The sequence below is a fragment of the Bombina bombina genome, chromosome 1, assembly GCF_027579735.1.
Source record: "Bombina bombina isolate aBomBom1 chromosome 1, aBomBom1.pri, whole genome shotgun sequence".
Classification (NCBI taxonomy): Eukaryota; Metazoa; Chordata; class Amphibia; order Anura; family Bombinatoridae; genus Bombina; species Bombina bombina.
This window is the reverse complement of record NC_069499.1, coordinates 1,174,106,000-1,174,121,078: the sequence shown is the minus strand read 5'-3', so window position 1 is coordinate 1,174,121,078 and position 15,079 is coordinate 1,174,106,000. Positions and strand designations below refer to the sequence as shown.

At 38.7% G+C, this 15,079-nt stretch overlaps 1 protein-coding gene across 7 annotated transcripts in view; it reads left to right on the top strand.

Moving 5' to 3' along the window:
* SCN4A (sodium voltage-gated channel alpha subunit 4) overlaps window positions 1-15,079 on the top strand; it is a 360,773-nt gene that overhangs the window by 214,481 nt on the left and 131,213 nt on the right. For all 7 annotated transcript variants that reach the window (XM_053699718.1, XM_053699730.1, XM_053699721.1 and 4 more), the window contains one exon: window positions 13,627-13,744. In XM_053699718.1, coding sequence (XP_053555693.1) covers window positions 13,627-13,744 — 118 coding nt within the window. The remainder of the gene's footprint in view (window positions 1-13,626; window positions 13,745-15,079) is intronic.

Genomic DNA, 15,079 nt, shown 5'->3' with positions numbered 1-15,079 from the left:
TTCACAGTCAAAAAAGTTTTTTTTTTAAAAATATACACTACTGTTACAACAGATATGAGTGGTGGCACTTAGCAAGTGGGCCTGGCACACACGCTGACAGGCAACTGCAATTCGATTACACTAGCAGACTGATGTTTCACAGTCAAAAAAGTTTTTTAAAAAAAAGTTAACACTACTGTTACAACAGATATGAGTGGTGGCACTAGTTGGCAAGTGGGCCTGGCACACACGCTGGCAGGCAGGCAACTGCAATTAGATTACACTAGCAGACTGATGTTTCACAGTCAAAAAAGTTTTTTAAAAATTGTTTTACACTACTGTTACAACAGATATGAGTGGTGGCACTTAGCAAGTGGGCCTGGCACACACGCTGGCAGGCAGGCAGGCAACTGCAATTAGATTACACTAGCAGACTGATGTTTCACAGTTAAAAAAGTTTTTTTAAAAAAAAATTACACTACTGTTACAACAGATATGAGTGGTGGCACTAGTTGGCAAGTGGGCCTGGCACACACGCTGGCAGGCAGGCAACTGCTATAAGATTACACTAGCAAACTGATGTTTCACAGTCAAAAAAGTTTTTTTAAAAAAAATTTACACTACTGTTACAACAGATATGAGTGGTGGCACTAGTTGGCAAGTGGGCCTGGCATACACGCTGGCAGGCAGGCAACTGCAATTAGATTACACTAGCAGACTGATGTTTCACAGTCAAAAAAGTTTTTATTTTTTAAATTTACACTACTGTTACAACAGATATGAATGGTGGCACTAGTTGGCAAGTGGGCCTGGCACACACGCTGGCAGGCAGGCAGGCAACTGCAATTAGATTACACTAGCAGACTGATGTTTCACAGTCAAAAAAGTTTTTTTTACAAAATTTACACTGCTGTTACAACAGATATGAGTGGTGGCACTAGTTGGCAAGTGGGCCTGGCACACACGCTGGCAGGCAGGCAGGCAACTGCTATTAGATTACACTAGCAGACTGATGTTTCACAGTCAAAAAAGTTTTTTTTTTTTAAATTTACACTACTGTTACAACAGATATGAGTGGTGGCACTAGTTGGCAAGTGGGCCTGGCACACATGCTGGCAGGCAACTGCTATTAGATTACACTAGCAGACTGATGTTTCACAGTCAAAAAAGTTTTTTTTTTAAAAATTTACACTACTGTTACAACAGATATGAGTGGTGGCACTTAGCAAGTGTGCCTGGCACACACGCTGGCAGGCAACTGCAATTAGATTACACTAGCAGACTGATGTTTCACAGTCAAAAAAGTTTTTTTTTTTTAAATTTACACTACTGTTACAACAGATATGAGTGGTGGCACTAGTTGGCAAGTGGGCCTGGCACACACGCTGGCAGGCAGGCAACTGCTATAAGATTACACTAGCAGACTGATGTTTCACAGTCAAAAAAGTTTTTTTTTAAAAAATTTACACTACTGTTACAACAGATATGAGTGGTGGCACTAGTTGGCAAGTGGGCCTGGCACACACGCTGGCAGGCAGGCAACTGCTATAAGATTACACTAGCAGACTGATGTTTCACAGTCAAAAAAGTTTTTTTTTAAAAAATTTACACTACTATTACAACAGATATGAGTGGTGGCACTTAGCAAGTGGGCCTGGCACACACGCTGACAGGCAACTGCAATTCGATTACACTAGCAGACTGATGTTTCACAGTCAAAAAAGTTTTTTAAAAAAAAGTTAACACTACTGTTACAACAGATATGAGTGGTGGCACTAGTTGGCAAGTGGGCCTGGCACACACGCTGTCAGGCAGGCAACTGCTATTAGATTACACTAGCAGACTAATGTTTCACAGTCAAAAAAGTTTTTTTTTTACAAAATTTACACTACTGTTACAACAGATGTGAGTGGTGGCACTAGTTGGCAAGTGGGCCTGGCACACACGCTGGCAGGCAGGCAACTGCAATTAGATTACACTAGCAGACTGATGTTTCACAGTCAAAAAAGTTTTTTAAAAATTGTTTTACACTACTGTTACAACAGATATGAGTGGTGGCACTTAGCAAGTGGGCCTGGCACACACGCTGGCAGGCAGGCAGGCAACTGCAATTAGATTACACTAGCAGACTGATGTTTCACAGTTAAAAAAGTTTTTTTAAAAAAAAATTACACTACTGTTACAACAGATATGAGTGGTGGCACTAGTTGGCAAGTGGGCCTGGCACACACGCTGGCAGGCAGGCAACTGCTATAAGATTACACTAGCAAACTGATGTTTCACAGTCAAAAAAGTTTTTTTAAAAAAAATTTACACTACTGTTACAACAGATATGAGTGGTGGCACTAGTTGGCAAGTGGGCCTGGCATACACGCTGGCAGGCAGGCAACTGCAATTAGATTACACTAGCAGACTGATGTTTCACAGTCAAAAAAGTTTTTATTTTTTAAATTTACACTACTGTTACAACAGATATGAATGGTGGCACTAGTTGGCAAGTGGGCCTGGCACACACGCTGGCAGGCAGGCAACTGCAATTAGATTACACTAGCAGACTGATGTTTCACAGTCAAAAAAGTTTTTTTTACAAAATTTACACTGCTGTTACAACAGATATGAGTGGTGGCACTAGTTGGCAAGTGGGCCTGGCACACACGCTGGCAGGCAGGCAGGCAGGCAACTGCTATTAGATTACACTAGCAGACTGATGTTTCACAGTCAAAAAAGTTGTTTTTTTTTAAATTTACACTACTGTTACAACAGATATGAGTGGTGGCACTAGTTGGCAAGTGGGCCTGGCACACATGCTGGCAGGCAACTGCTATTAGATTACACTAGCAGACTGATGTTTCACAGTCAAAAAAGTTTTTTTTTAAAAAATTTACACTACTGTTACAACAGATATGAGTGGTGGCACTTAGCAAGTGTGCCTGGCACACACGCTGGCAGGCAACTGCAATTAGATTACACTAGCAGACTGATGTTTCACAGTCAAAAAAGTTTTTTTTACAAAATTTACACTGCTGTTACAACAGATATGAGTGGTGGCACTAGTTGGCAAGTGGGCCTGGCACACACGCTGGCAGGCAGGCAGGCAGGCAACTGCTATTAGATTACACTAGCAGACTGATGTTTCACAGTCAAAAAAGTTTTTTTTTTTAAATTTACACTACTGTTACAACAGATATGAGTGGTGGCACTAGTTGGCAAGTGGGCCTGGCACACACGCTGGCAGGCAGGCAGGCAACTGCTATAAGATTACACTAGCAAACTGATGTTTCACAGTCAAAAAAGTTTTTTTAAAAAAAATTTACACTACTGTTACAACAGATATGAGTGGTGGCACTAGTTGGCAAGTGGGCCTGGCATACACGCTGGCAGGCAGGCAACTGCAATTAGATTACACTAGCAGACTGATGTTTCACAGTCAAAAAAGTTTTTATTTTTTAAATTTACACTACTGTTACAACAGATATGAATGGTGGCACTAGTTGGCAAGTGGGCCTGGCACACACGCTGGCAGGCAGGCAGGCAACTGCAATTAGATTACACTAGCAGACTGATGTTTCACAGTCAAAAAAGTTTTTTTTACAAAATTTACACTGCTGTTACAACAGATATGAGTGGTGGCACTAGTTGGCAAGTGGGCCTGGCACACACGCTGGCAGGCAGGCAGGCAACTGCTATTAGATTACACTAGCAGACTGATGTTTCACAGTCAAAAAAGTTTGTTTTTTTTAAATTTACACTACTGTTACAACAGATATGAGTGTAGGCACTAGTTGGCAAGTGGGCCTGGCACACATGCTGGCAGGCAACTGCTATTAGATTACACTAGCAGACTGATGTTTCACAGTCAAAAAAGTTTTTTTAAAAAAATTTACACTACTGTTACAACAGATATGAGTGGTGGCACTTAGCAAGTGTGCCTGGCACACACGCTGGCAGGCAACTGCAATTAGATTACACTAGCAGACTGATGTTTCACAGTCAAAAAAGTTTTTTTTTTTAAATTTACACTACTGTTACAACAGATATGAGTGGTGGCACTAGTTGGCAAGTGGGCCTGGCACACACGCTGGCAGGCAGGCAACTGCTATAAGATTACACTAGCAGACTGATGTTTCACAGTCAAAAAAGTTTTTTTTTTAAAAATTTACACTACTGTTACAACAGATATGAGTGGTGGCACTAGTTGGCAAGTGGGCCTGGCACACACGCTGGCAGGCAGGCAGGCAACTGCAATAAGATTACACTAGCAGACTGATGTTTCACAGTCAAAAAAGTTTTTTTTAAAAAAATTTACACTACTGTTACAACAGATATGAGTGGTGGCACTTAGCAAGTGGGCCTGGCACACACGCTGACAGGCAACTGCAATTCGATTACACTAGCAGACTGATGTTTCACAGTCAAAAAAGTTTTTTAAAAAAAAGTTAACACTACTGTTACAACAGATATGAGTGGTGGCACTAGTTGGCAAGTGGGCCTGGCACACACGCTGTCAGGCAGGCAACTGCTATTAGATTACACTAGCAGACTAATGTTTCACAGTCAAAAAAGTTTTTTTTTTACAAAATTTACACTACTGTTACAACAGATGTGAGTGGTGGCACTAGTTGGCAAGTGGGCCTGGCACACACGCTGGCAGGCAGGCAGGCAACTGCAATTAGATTACACTAGCAGACTGATGTTTCACAGTTAAAAAAGTTTTTTTAAAAAAAATTACACTACTGTTACAACAGATATGAGTGGTGGCACTAGTTGGCAAGTGGGCCTGGCACACACGCTGGCAGGCAGGCAACTGCTATAAGATTACACTAGCAAACTGATGTTTCACAGTCAAAAAAGTTTTTTTTAAAAAAATTTACACTACTGTTACAACAGATATGAGTGGTGGCACTATTTGGCAAGTGGGCCTGGCATACACGCTGGCAGGCAGGCAACTGCAATTAGATTACACTAGCAGACTGATGTTTCACAGTCAAAAAAGTTTTTATTTTTTAAATTTACACTACTGTTACAACAGATATGAATGGTGGCACTAGTTGGCAAGTGGGCCTGGCACACACGCTGGCAGGCAGGCAACTGCAATTAGATTACACTAGCAGACTGATGTTTCACAGTCAAAAAAGTTTTTTTTACAAAATTTACACTGCTGTTACAACAGATATGAGTGGTGGCACTAGTTGGCAAGTGGGCCTGGCACACACGCTGGCAGGCAGGCAGGCAACTGCTATTAGATTACACTAGCAGACTGATGTTTCACAGTCAAAAAAGTTTTTTTTTTTAAAAATGTACACTACTGTTACAACAGATATGAGTGGTGGCACTAGTTGGCAAGTGGGCCTGGCACACATGCTGGCAGGTAACTGCTATTAGATTACACTAGCAGACTGATGTTTCACAGTCAAAAAAGTTTTTTTTTAAAAAATTTACACTACTGTTACAACAGATATGAGTGGTGGCACTTAGCAAGTGTGCCTGGCACACACGCTGGCAGGCAACTGCAATTAGATTACACTAGCAGACTGATGTTTCACAGTCAAAAAAGTTTTTTTTTTTAAATTTACACTACTGTTACAACAGATATGAGTGGTGGCACTAGTTGGCAAGTGGGCCTGGCACACACGCTGGCAGGCAGGCAACTGCTATAAGATTACATTAGCAGACTGATGTTTCACAGTCAAAAAAGTTTTTTTTAAAAAAATTTACACTACTGTTACAACAGATATGAGTGGTGGCACTAGTTGGCAAGTGGGCCTGGCACACACGCTGGCAGGCAGGCAACTGCAATTAGATTACACTAGCAGACTGATGTTTCACAGTCAAAAAAGTTTTTTAAAAAAAATTTACACTACTGTTACTGCAGATATGAGTGGTGGCACTAGTTGGCAAGTGGGCCTGGCACACATGCTGGCAGGCAGGCAACTGCTATTAGATTACACTAGCAGACTGATGTTTCACAGTCAAAAAAGTTTTTTTTTTTTTTAATTTACACTACTGTTACAACAGATATGAGTGGTGGCACTAGTTGGCAAGTGGGCCTGGCACACACACTGGCAGGCAACTGCTATTAGATTACACTAGCAGACTGATGTTTCACAGTCAAAAAAGTTTTTTTAAAAAAAAATGTACACTACTGTTACAACAGATATGAGTGGTGGCACTTAGCAAGTGGGCCTGGCACACATGCTGGCAGGCAGGCAACTGCAATTAGATTAAACTAGCAGACTGATGTTTCACAATCAAAAAAGTTTTTTTTTTAATTTTACACTATTGTTACAACAGAAATGAGTGGTGGCACTAGTTGGCAAGTGGGCCTGGCACACACACTGGCAGGCAGGCAACTGCAATTAGATTACACTAGCAGACTGATATTTCACAGTCAAAAAAGTTTTTTTTTTAATTTTACACTACTGTTACAACAGATATGAGTGGTGGCACTAGTTGGCAAGTAGACCTGGCACACACGCTGGCAGGCAGGCAACTGCAATTAGATTACACTAGCAGACTGATGTTTCACAGTCAAAAAAGTTTTTTTTTTAAATTTACACTACTGTTACAACAGATATGAGTGGTGGCACTAGTTGGCAAGTGGGCCTGGCACACACGCTGGCAGGCAGGCAACTGCTATTAGATTACACTAGCAGACTGATGTTTCACAGTCAAAAAAGTTTTTTTTTTTAAATTTACACTACTGTTACAACAGATATGAGTGGTGGCACTAGTTGGCAAGTGGGCCTGGCACACACGCTGGCAGGCAGGCAACTGCTATAAGATTACACTAGCAGACTGATGTTTCACAGTCAAAAAAGTTTTTTTAAAAAAAATTTACACTACTGTTACAACAGATATGAGTGGTGGCACTAGTTGGCAAGTGGGCCTGGCACACACGCTGGCAGGCAGGCAACTGCAATTAGATTACACTAGCAGACTGATGTTTCACAGTCAAAAAAGTTTTTTTAAAAAAATTTACACTACTGTTACTACAGATATGAGTGGTGGCACTAGTTGGCAAGTGGGCCTGGCACACATGCTGGCAGGCAGGCAACTGCTATTAGATTACACTAGCAGACTGATGTTTCACAGTCAAAAAAGTTTTTTTTTTTTTAATTTACACTACTGTTACAACAGATATGAGTGGTGGCACTAGTTGGCAAGTGGGCCTGGCACACACACTGGCAGGCAACTGCTATTAGATTACACTAGCAGACTGATGTTTCACAGTCAAAAAAGGTTTTTTTTAAAAAAAATGTACACTACTGTTACAACAGATATGAGTGGTGGCACTTAGCAAGTGGGCCTGGCACACATGCTGGCAGGCAGGCAACTGCAATTAGATTAAACTAGCAGACTGATGTTTCACAGTCAAAAAAGTTTTTTTTAAACAATTTACACTACTGTTACAACAGAAATGAGTGGTGGCACTAGTTGGCAAGTGGGCCTGGCACACACACTGGCAGGCAGGCAACTGCAATTAGATTACACTAGCAGACTGATATTTCACAGTCAAAAAAGTTTTTTTTTTAATTTTACACTACTGTTACAACAGATATGAGTGGTGGCACTAGTTGGCAAGTAGACCTGGCACACACGCTGGCAGGCAGGCAACTGCAATTAGATTACACTAGCAGACTGATGTTTCACAGTCAAAAAAGTTTTTTTTTTAAATTTACACTACTGTTACAACAGATATGAGTGGTGGCACTAGTTGGCAAGTGGGCCTGGCACACACGCTGGCAGGCAGGCAAATGCAATTAGATTACACTAGCAGACTGATGTTTCACAGTCAAAAAAGTTTTTTTTTTTACAAATTTTACACTACTGTTACAACAGATATGAGTGGTGGCACTATTTGGCAAGTGGGCCTGGCATACACGCTGGCAGGCAGGCAACTGCAATTAGATTACACTAGCAGACTGATGTTTCACAGTCAAAAAAGTTTTTTAAAAAAAATTTACACTACTGTTACAACAGATATGAGTGGTGGCACTAGTTGGCAAGTGGGCCTGGCACACACACTGGCAGGCAGGCAACTGCTATTAGATTACACTAGCAGACTGATGTTTCACAGTCAAAAAAGTTTTTTTTTTTTACAAAATTTACACTACTGTTAAAACAGATATGAGTGGTGGCACTGCAGGCAGGCAACTGCAATTAGATTACACTAGCAGACTGATGTTTCACAGTCAAAATTACACAGGCAAAAAAAAAAAGAAAAGATTTTCTAGCCCTAAAAAGGGCTTTTTGGGGTGCTGTCCTTACAGCAGAGATCAGATGAGTCCTTCAGGACTGTAGTGGACACTGAATACACTAGCCTAGCTATCAATTTCCCTATAAAATCAGCAGCAGCTACACTATCCCTCTTCTCACTAAGAATGCAGGATCAGAATGAATCTAAAATGGCTGCTGTCCAGGAGCTGGGAGGGTCTGGGAGGGAGTGTCTGCTGCTGATTGGCTGAAATGTGTCTGCAGACTGTGAGATACAGGGTCAAAGTTTACTCAATGATGACGAATAGGGGGCGGATCAAACATCGCATATGTTCGCCCGCCGCGGTGAACGCGAACAAGCTATGTTCGCCGGGAACTATTCGCCGGCAAACTATTCGTGACATCACTAACAACCAACCCCCCAAATAAAAACCTAACAAAAAAAACCTAAGCTCCCCATTAAAATGGCATTTTGCTCTTTTTCAATTGCCCAAACCCTTATCTAAAAATAAAACCCTTAAAAAAACCTAACACTAACCCCCGAAGATCCACTTACAGTTTTGAAGACCGGACATCCATCCTAAACGAAGCCGGGAGAAGTCTTCATCCAAGTGGCAAGAAGTCCTCAATGAAGCCGGGAGAAGTCTTCATCCAAGCCGGCAGAAGTGGTACTCCAGACGGGCAGAAGACTTCATCCAGACGGCATCTTCTATCTTCATCGGAGCGAGTCCATCTTCAAGACATCTGGCGCAGAGCATCCTCTTCAATCGAAGTCTTCTTCCAGAATGAAGGTTCCTTTAAGTGACATCATCCAAGATGGCGTCCCTTGAATTCCGATTGGCTGATAGAATTCTATCAGCCAATCGGAATTAAAGGTGAAAAAATACTATTGGCTGATGCAATCAGCCAATAGGATTGAGCTTTAATCCTATTGGCGGATCCAATCAGCCAGTAGGATTGAGCTTGCATTCTATTGACTATTCCAATAAGCCAATAGAATGCAAGCTCAATCCTATTGCAATCAGCCAATAGGACTTTTTCACCTTTAATTCTGATTGGCTGATAGAATTCTATCAGCCAATCGGAATTCAAGGGACGCCATCTTGGATGATGTCACTTAAAGGAACCTTCATTCTGTAAGAAGACTTCGATTGAAGAGGATGCTCCGCGCCGGATGTCTTGAAGATGGACCCGCTCTGCGCCGAATGGATGAAGATAGAAGATGCCATCTGGATGAAGACTTCTACCCGTCTGGAGGACCACTTCTGCCGACTTGGATGAAGACTTCTCCCGGCTTCGTTGAGGACTTCTTGCCGCTTGGATGAAGACTTCTCCCGGCTTCGTTTAGGATGGATGTCCAGTCTTCAAAACTGTGAGTGGATCTTCGGGGGTTAGTGTTTTTTAAGGGTTTATTGGGTGGGTTTTAGTTTTAGATTAGGGTTTGGGCAATTGAAAAAGAGCTAAATGCCATTTTGATGGCAATGCCCATCCAAATGCCCTTTTCAGGTCAATGGGGAGCTTAGTTTTTTTTAGTTAGGTTTTTATTTGGGGGGTTGGTTGTGTGGGTGGTGGGTTTTACTGTTGGGGGGTTGTTTGTATTTTTTTACAGGTAAAAGAGCTGATTTCTTTGGGGCAATGCCCCGCAAAAGGCCCTTTTAAGGGCTATTGGTAGTTTAGTTTAGGCTAGGGTTTTTTTTTATTTTGGGAGGCTTTTTTATTTTGATTAGGTGTTCTTAGTTTAAATATCTGATAATTTATTTTTTTATTTTCTATAATTTAGTGTTTTGTTTTTTTGTAATTTAGGTACTTGTAATTAATTTAGGTAATTTATTTAATTGTAGTGTAAGGTTAGGTGTTAGTGTAACTCAGGTTAGGTTTTATTTTACAGGTAAATTTGTATTTATTTTAGCTAGGTAGTTAGTAAATAGTTAATAACTATTTAGTAACTATTCTACCTAGTTAAAATAAATACAAACTTGGCTGTAAAATAAAAATAAACCCTAAGCTAGCTACAATGTAACTATTAGTTATTAGATATGTGCATGGCGAAACAATTCGGTTCGGTTCGGATCGATTTGGATTTTTTTTAATTTCAGTTTGGATCGATTAGAATTCGGAAAAATTCGAATCAATTCGGTTCGGATTCGTTTCGGATTTATTCGGATTCAAATAAATTCGGTTTGGATTCAGTTTGATTCGGTTTGGTTTGATTCGGTTCGGAAATTCGGAATTTCGGTAAGTGTTAGGTGGGATGTGCTGTGTATTATACTAGTATTATGTACTATATATTAGGTGTAACCCATAGCAGAGTGATATAACCTAATATACTGTACAATACTAGTGTAATCCATGGCCATCCGAATCTACCGAATAAATCTGAATAAATCCAAACTAATTCAGATTTATTCGTTAGATTCGGCCCTAATTTAATTTGGAAATTCGAATCGATCCGAATCCCGAATTTTATGAATGAGGCCGAATTTCCGAATCGATCCGAACCCAATCGCACATGTCTATTAGTTATATTGTAGCTATCTTAGGGTTTATTTTATAGGTAAGTATTTAGTTTTAAATAGGAATAATTTAAGTAATGATAGTAGGTTCTATTTAGATTTATTTTAATTATATTTAAGTTAGGGGGTGTTAGGGTTAGACTTAGGTTTAGGGGTTTATAACTTTAGTATAGTGGCGGCGACATTGGGGGCGGCAGATTAGGGGTTAATAAAAGTAGGTAGGTGGCGGCGATGTTAGGGGCGGCAGATTAGGGGTCAATAATATTTAACTAGTGTTTGTGATGCGGGAGTGCGGCGGTTTAGGGGTTAATATGTTTATTATAGTGGCGGCAATGTCCGGAGCGGCAGATTAGGGGTTAATAAATATAGTGTAGGTGTCGGGGATGTCGGGGGCTGGCAGATTAGGGGTTAATAAATATAGTGTAGGTGTTGGCAATGTCAGGGGCAGCAGATTATGGGTGTTTAGACTCAGGGTTCATGTTAGGGTGTTAGGTGTAAACATAAATTTAGTTTCCCCATAGGAATCAATGGGGCTGCGTTACGGAGCTTTACGCTCCTTTATTGCAGGTATTAGGCTTTTTTTCAGCCAGCTTTCCCCAGCGGCGCTGGTATTGGAGTGTGGTATGGAGCTCAATTTTGCTCTACGCTCACTTCTTGCCTGTTAACGCCGGGTTTTTGTAAACCTGTAATACCAGCGCTGTAGGGAAGTGAGTTGCGATGTGATACATAAACTAGCCAATATCATCTCTGTGAACAGTAATTTTTTCTTTATAGCTAAAAAAAGATTTCAGAATTATCTAGAAGTCTATTGACTCTATAAAACTTTATAACCAGGTGGCGGAAAACCATTGGTGTAGCAGGTACAGTGGAACCAGGGCCCAAGTGTCGGGAAGGCATAGTAACCAGTCTACACATGTACAATCCTAATGCAGGAGAACATTTTATTACTGCATTTTGGAGTTCCAATCTATCTACCTATCATCTATCTATCTATCTATCTTCAAAATCATTATACAGAGTGACTGCGACGTGTATATTATTACTATTGCTTACTACTGTGTTCCCTTTGGGGGGCCCCAAAATGTTTTGCCCAGGGCCCTCTATTGAATAGGTTCATTACTGTTTATAACATTGCTCTTTGTATTATAATTAGCCCCATTTATTTCACAAACTGCTGCAAAGTCTAATAGTGGCTTTCAAGAATCAATCTATTACCAGAACATTTATTTATGTATTTCTACTGCTTTGAAGAGTAAACAAGCGTCATGCAAATAAATGCTTTCCCCAAAGAGAAAGATTAAGTTACATGTTTACATTAAGTTACATTGTTTTGTTTGTAGTACTAGAAGGACAAAAATCATGTAACTGAATAACTTTTTGTCTGTGAAATTGTGTTGTGTTATTGCTAACCAAATAGCTTACTATGGGCCAGAATAGGAGTGGCGCGCTAACAGTTACGCGCAAGCGATATCGGGTTTTATTGCGGCTGTTTGCACGCTTTGGATGTAGCACTCCTATTACAAGTTGAAAGTAAACGCAATCACTTGGATGCAATTGAATTTAACCAGCATCGGGATAGTGTGACCTCAAAGCTCTGGTTAATGGTTTTACAAAACAAAAAAGTGTCACAGAACACATAACAAATACATTGAAAAGTACAGTTACACTTGTAATAACACTATATAATAATAATTATTTTAAAAAAAAAGTATTGCCCAAAAAAGTTAAAAGGGCTAAAAGATATTAGATCTCAGGTGTTAGAGAAAAAAAAAGGCAGGCAAAGGGATTTAACATAGTGATACATACATGTCTAAATATGTATATGCATGTATGAATATATATATATATATATATATATATATATATATATATATATATATCTGTATTTATGTATTTATATGTGTATATATGTATTTACAGACATATATACACATACAAATACATATGTATACATTTGTAGACATATATATAAGTGCATTGGAGCCCTTTGCAGTCAAGAAGATGAAAACATGATAAAGCATATTTATGAAATATTCATATTCAATAAAGTGTTTTTCTGTGTATTTAGTATTTACTGTAAATATTTCACATTCCAATGTTTTTCAAATAGGGGAATATGTTATAAATAGATATTTATTTATATATAGAGAGCTGTATATATATATATATATATTTATATATATATATATATATATATATATATATATATATATATATATATATATATATATATATATATATATATATATATATATATACATAAATACAAATATATATATATATATATATACATATATATATTTTACCAAAAAAAAACATCAGATACATATATAGAAAAATGTGTTTATGAATAAATAGTGGCTATTAATAATCAATCTATTACCAGAAAACATTTTTATTTATGTATTTATTATTTATCTATGTAAAGAACATGGGGGTATATGTTAATACTGGCGTGATATTCTAACTTCGTCTTTTTGTGCTCAACGGGTTAGCACGCAAGCCAAAACTTTTAACTTTTAACTTGTAATACGAGTGCTACCAAAAGCACACAAAAAGCTTAATTCTAGGGGATTGAGAGCATTAAATACTGCTCCACTTGTAATGTGGCCCTGAATATGAAAAAATATGCAATTTGATTTATTATCTTTGTGATATATTACAGAGCAAAGGAGAGAAGGCAAAACTGGAGGGAAAACTTTATTAATTGATCTAAGTTACAGTTACTCTGCTTCCTGGTCTTGATAAATAAATAAATAAATAAATCTAAAAAAACTATTCCAGAAATGTTAAACTTTTGAAGGAACGTTATTGTATGGCACTTGCCAATGAAGTTGCTAATATCATGGGGTTGGTTTTGCATTAATGTACTGATCTTGGTGTTATTTCCTTCACATATGTGTATTTTATATTTTTGTAGAGATGTTCTTCAAATTCTGAAGGGCAAAAGAAAAACTCCAACAATCATTTGGCAGAACCAACAATGCAGAAGCGAGCAGGAAGTACAACTAGTGTGATTTCTGAAGCAGCTATAGAAGGTTTGTATAAGAGAGGCTCACTTTATTGTCTTATAGCAAATAAATGGTCAGTTTGTTTGGGGTCAGAATGGAGTATCTTTGTAGGACAAAATAATAGACGTGTGTGAAAAACTTGTGAGGGTACATTCTGGTTGAGAATATGCAATGTGTATGTCTGTAAAATGGGAATTAATATAAAAGTTGGGATGTAAAGTTTGTCTGTGGGATAAGAAAGAACCATTTTTGGCTGGAACATTTTAGCCTGTGGAAAGGGAAGGTATGTGTATCTCTGGTATAGTCATGTCTGTGGTATTTAACAGAACATTTTTGTATGTGGCATGAAAAGGAGGATGTGGAATGCAGAGGGATTTGGCCATCCATGAGAAAGGAGAAATATGTCTCTGGTTTGGATGTGAAACACCCTGTTTGTTGGATGTGAGGAAGCCATTGTGTATGTGAGACGGGAAGATTAGGTCTCACTCTTTCTGATTGGAAGTTACATGTCCGGTTATGTCATATGTAGTATATGTCTGGTTGTGAGAATAAAGGCATTATATCACTTGTTCTCTACATGATTTTCACATGTGAAGGATTGAGTATTTATGTGTAATTGTAAATCTTATGGTCACAATGAATTCAAGTTTTGTGTCATCGTGTTTATCTGTGTAACATATAATAAAGGCCCTCATTCCAATTGAGTATAAATTGCTATGAGAACATTTTTAATTCACCTCTATTGGGGGACAGTGACACTTATGGGAGCATAAAAATATTTTTTTCAGTAAATGACCATCTGTTTGTTAAAAAAAACCCAAAATAATTGTAATACAATAAAAAAAAACTTAAATAGGTAGAAAAAACTATAATGGCACTTTAAGAAGATGATTTTGCAGGTGAAAACTGGTGTTTGCAAACAGAAATGGTAACAGTGGTATGGCCAACTATAGAGATTATGTAAAGTATTGTTTTCTAGTATAGGAGAACAGCTAATTGGTTGACTTTGATATCAGATGTGGGAGTTGGCAGTGGAGTTTCATACTAACAATTTGCCAAATGTGACTATCAATTGTAGCCAATTACATTTGTAGGTGTACTTATGTCTATGAAATGAATAGAAGCACGGAGAGTTGTGGACAAAAAGGAACATTCTGAGAAAGCAGCATATGGCTAAAAGGTTTGAAGGAAGGAATCAGTTAAACATGTAAAAAATGGAGCACCTATTCATTGTCTCTGAGCTGTACATTTATTCCAAGGGGCATTTCCTATTTTTTGATATAACATGAGGTAGATGGGGCTCCATTTGTATTCTACTAAACCTTTAGCTGTAGCTAATGTGTCTCTGTTGTATGTTGTTTA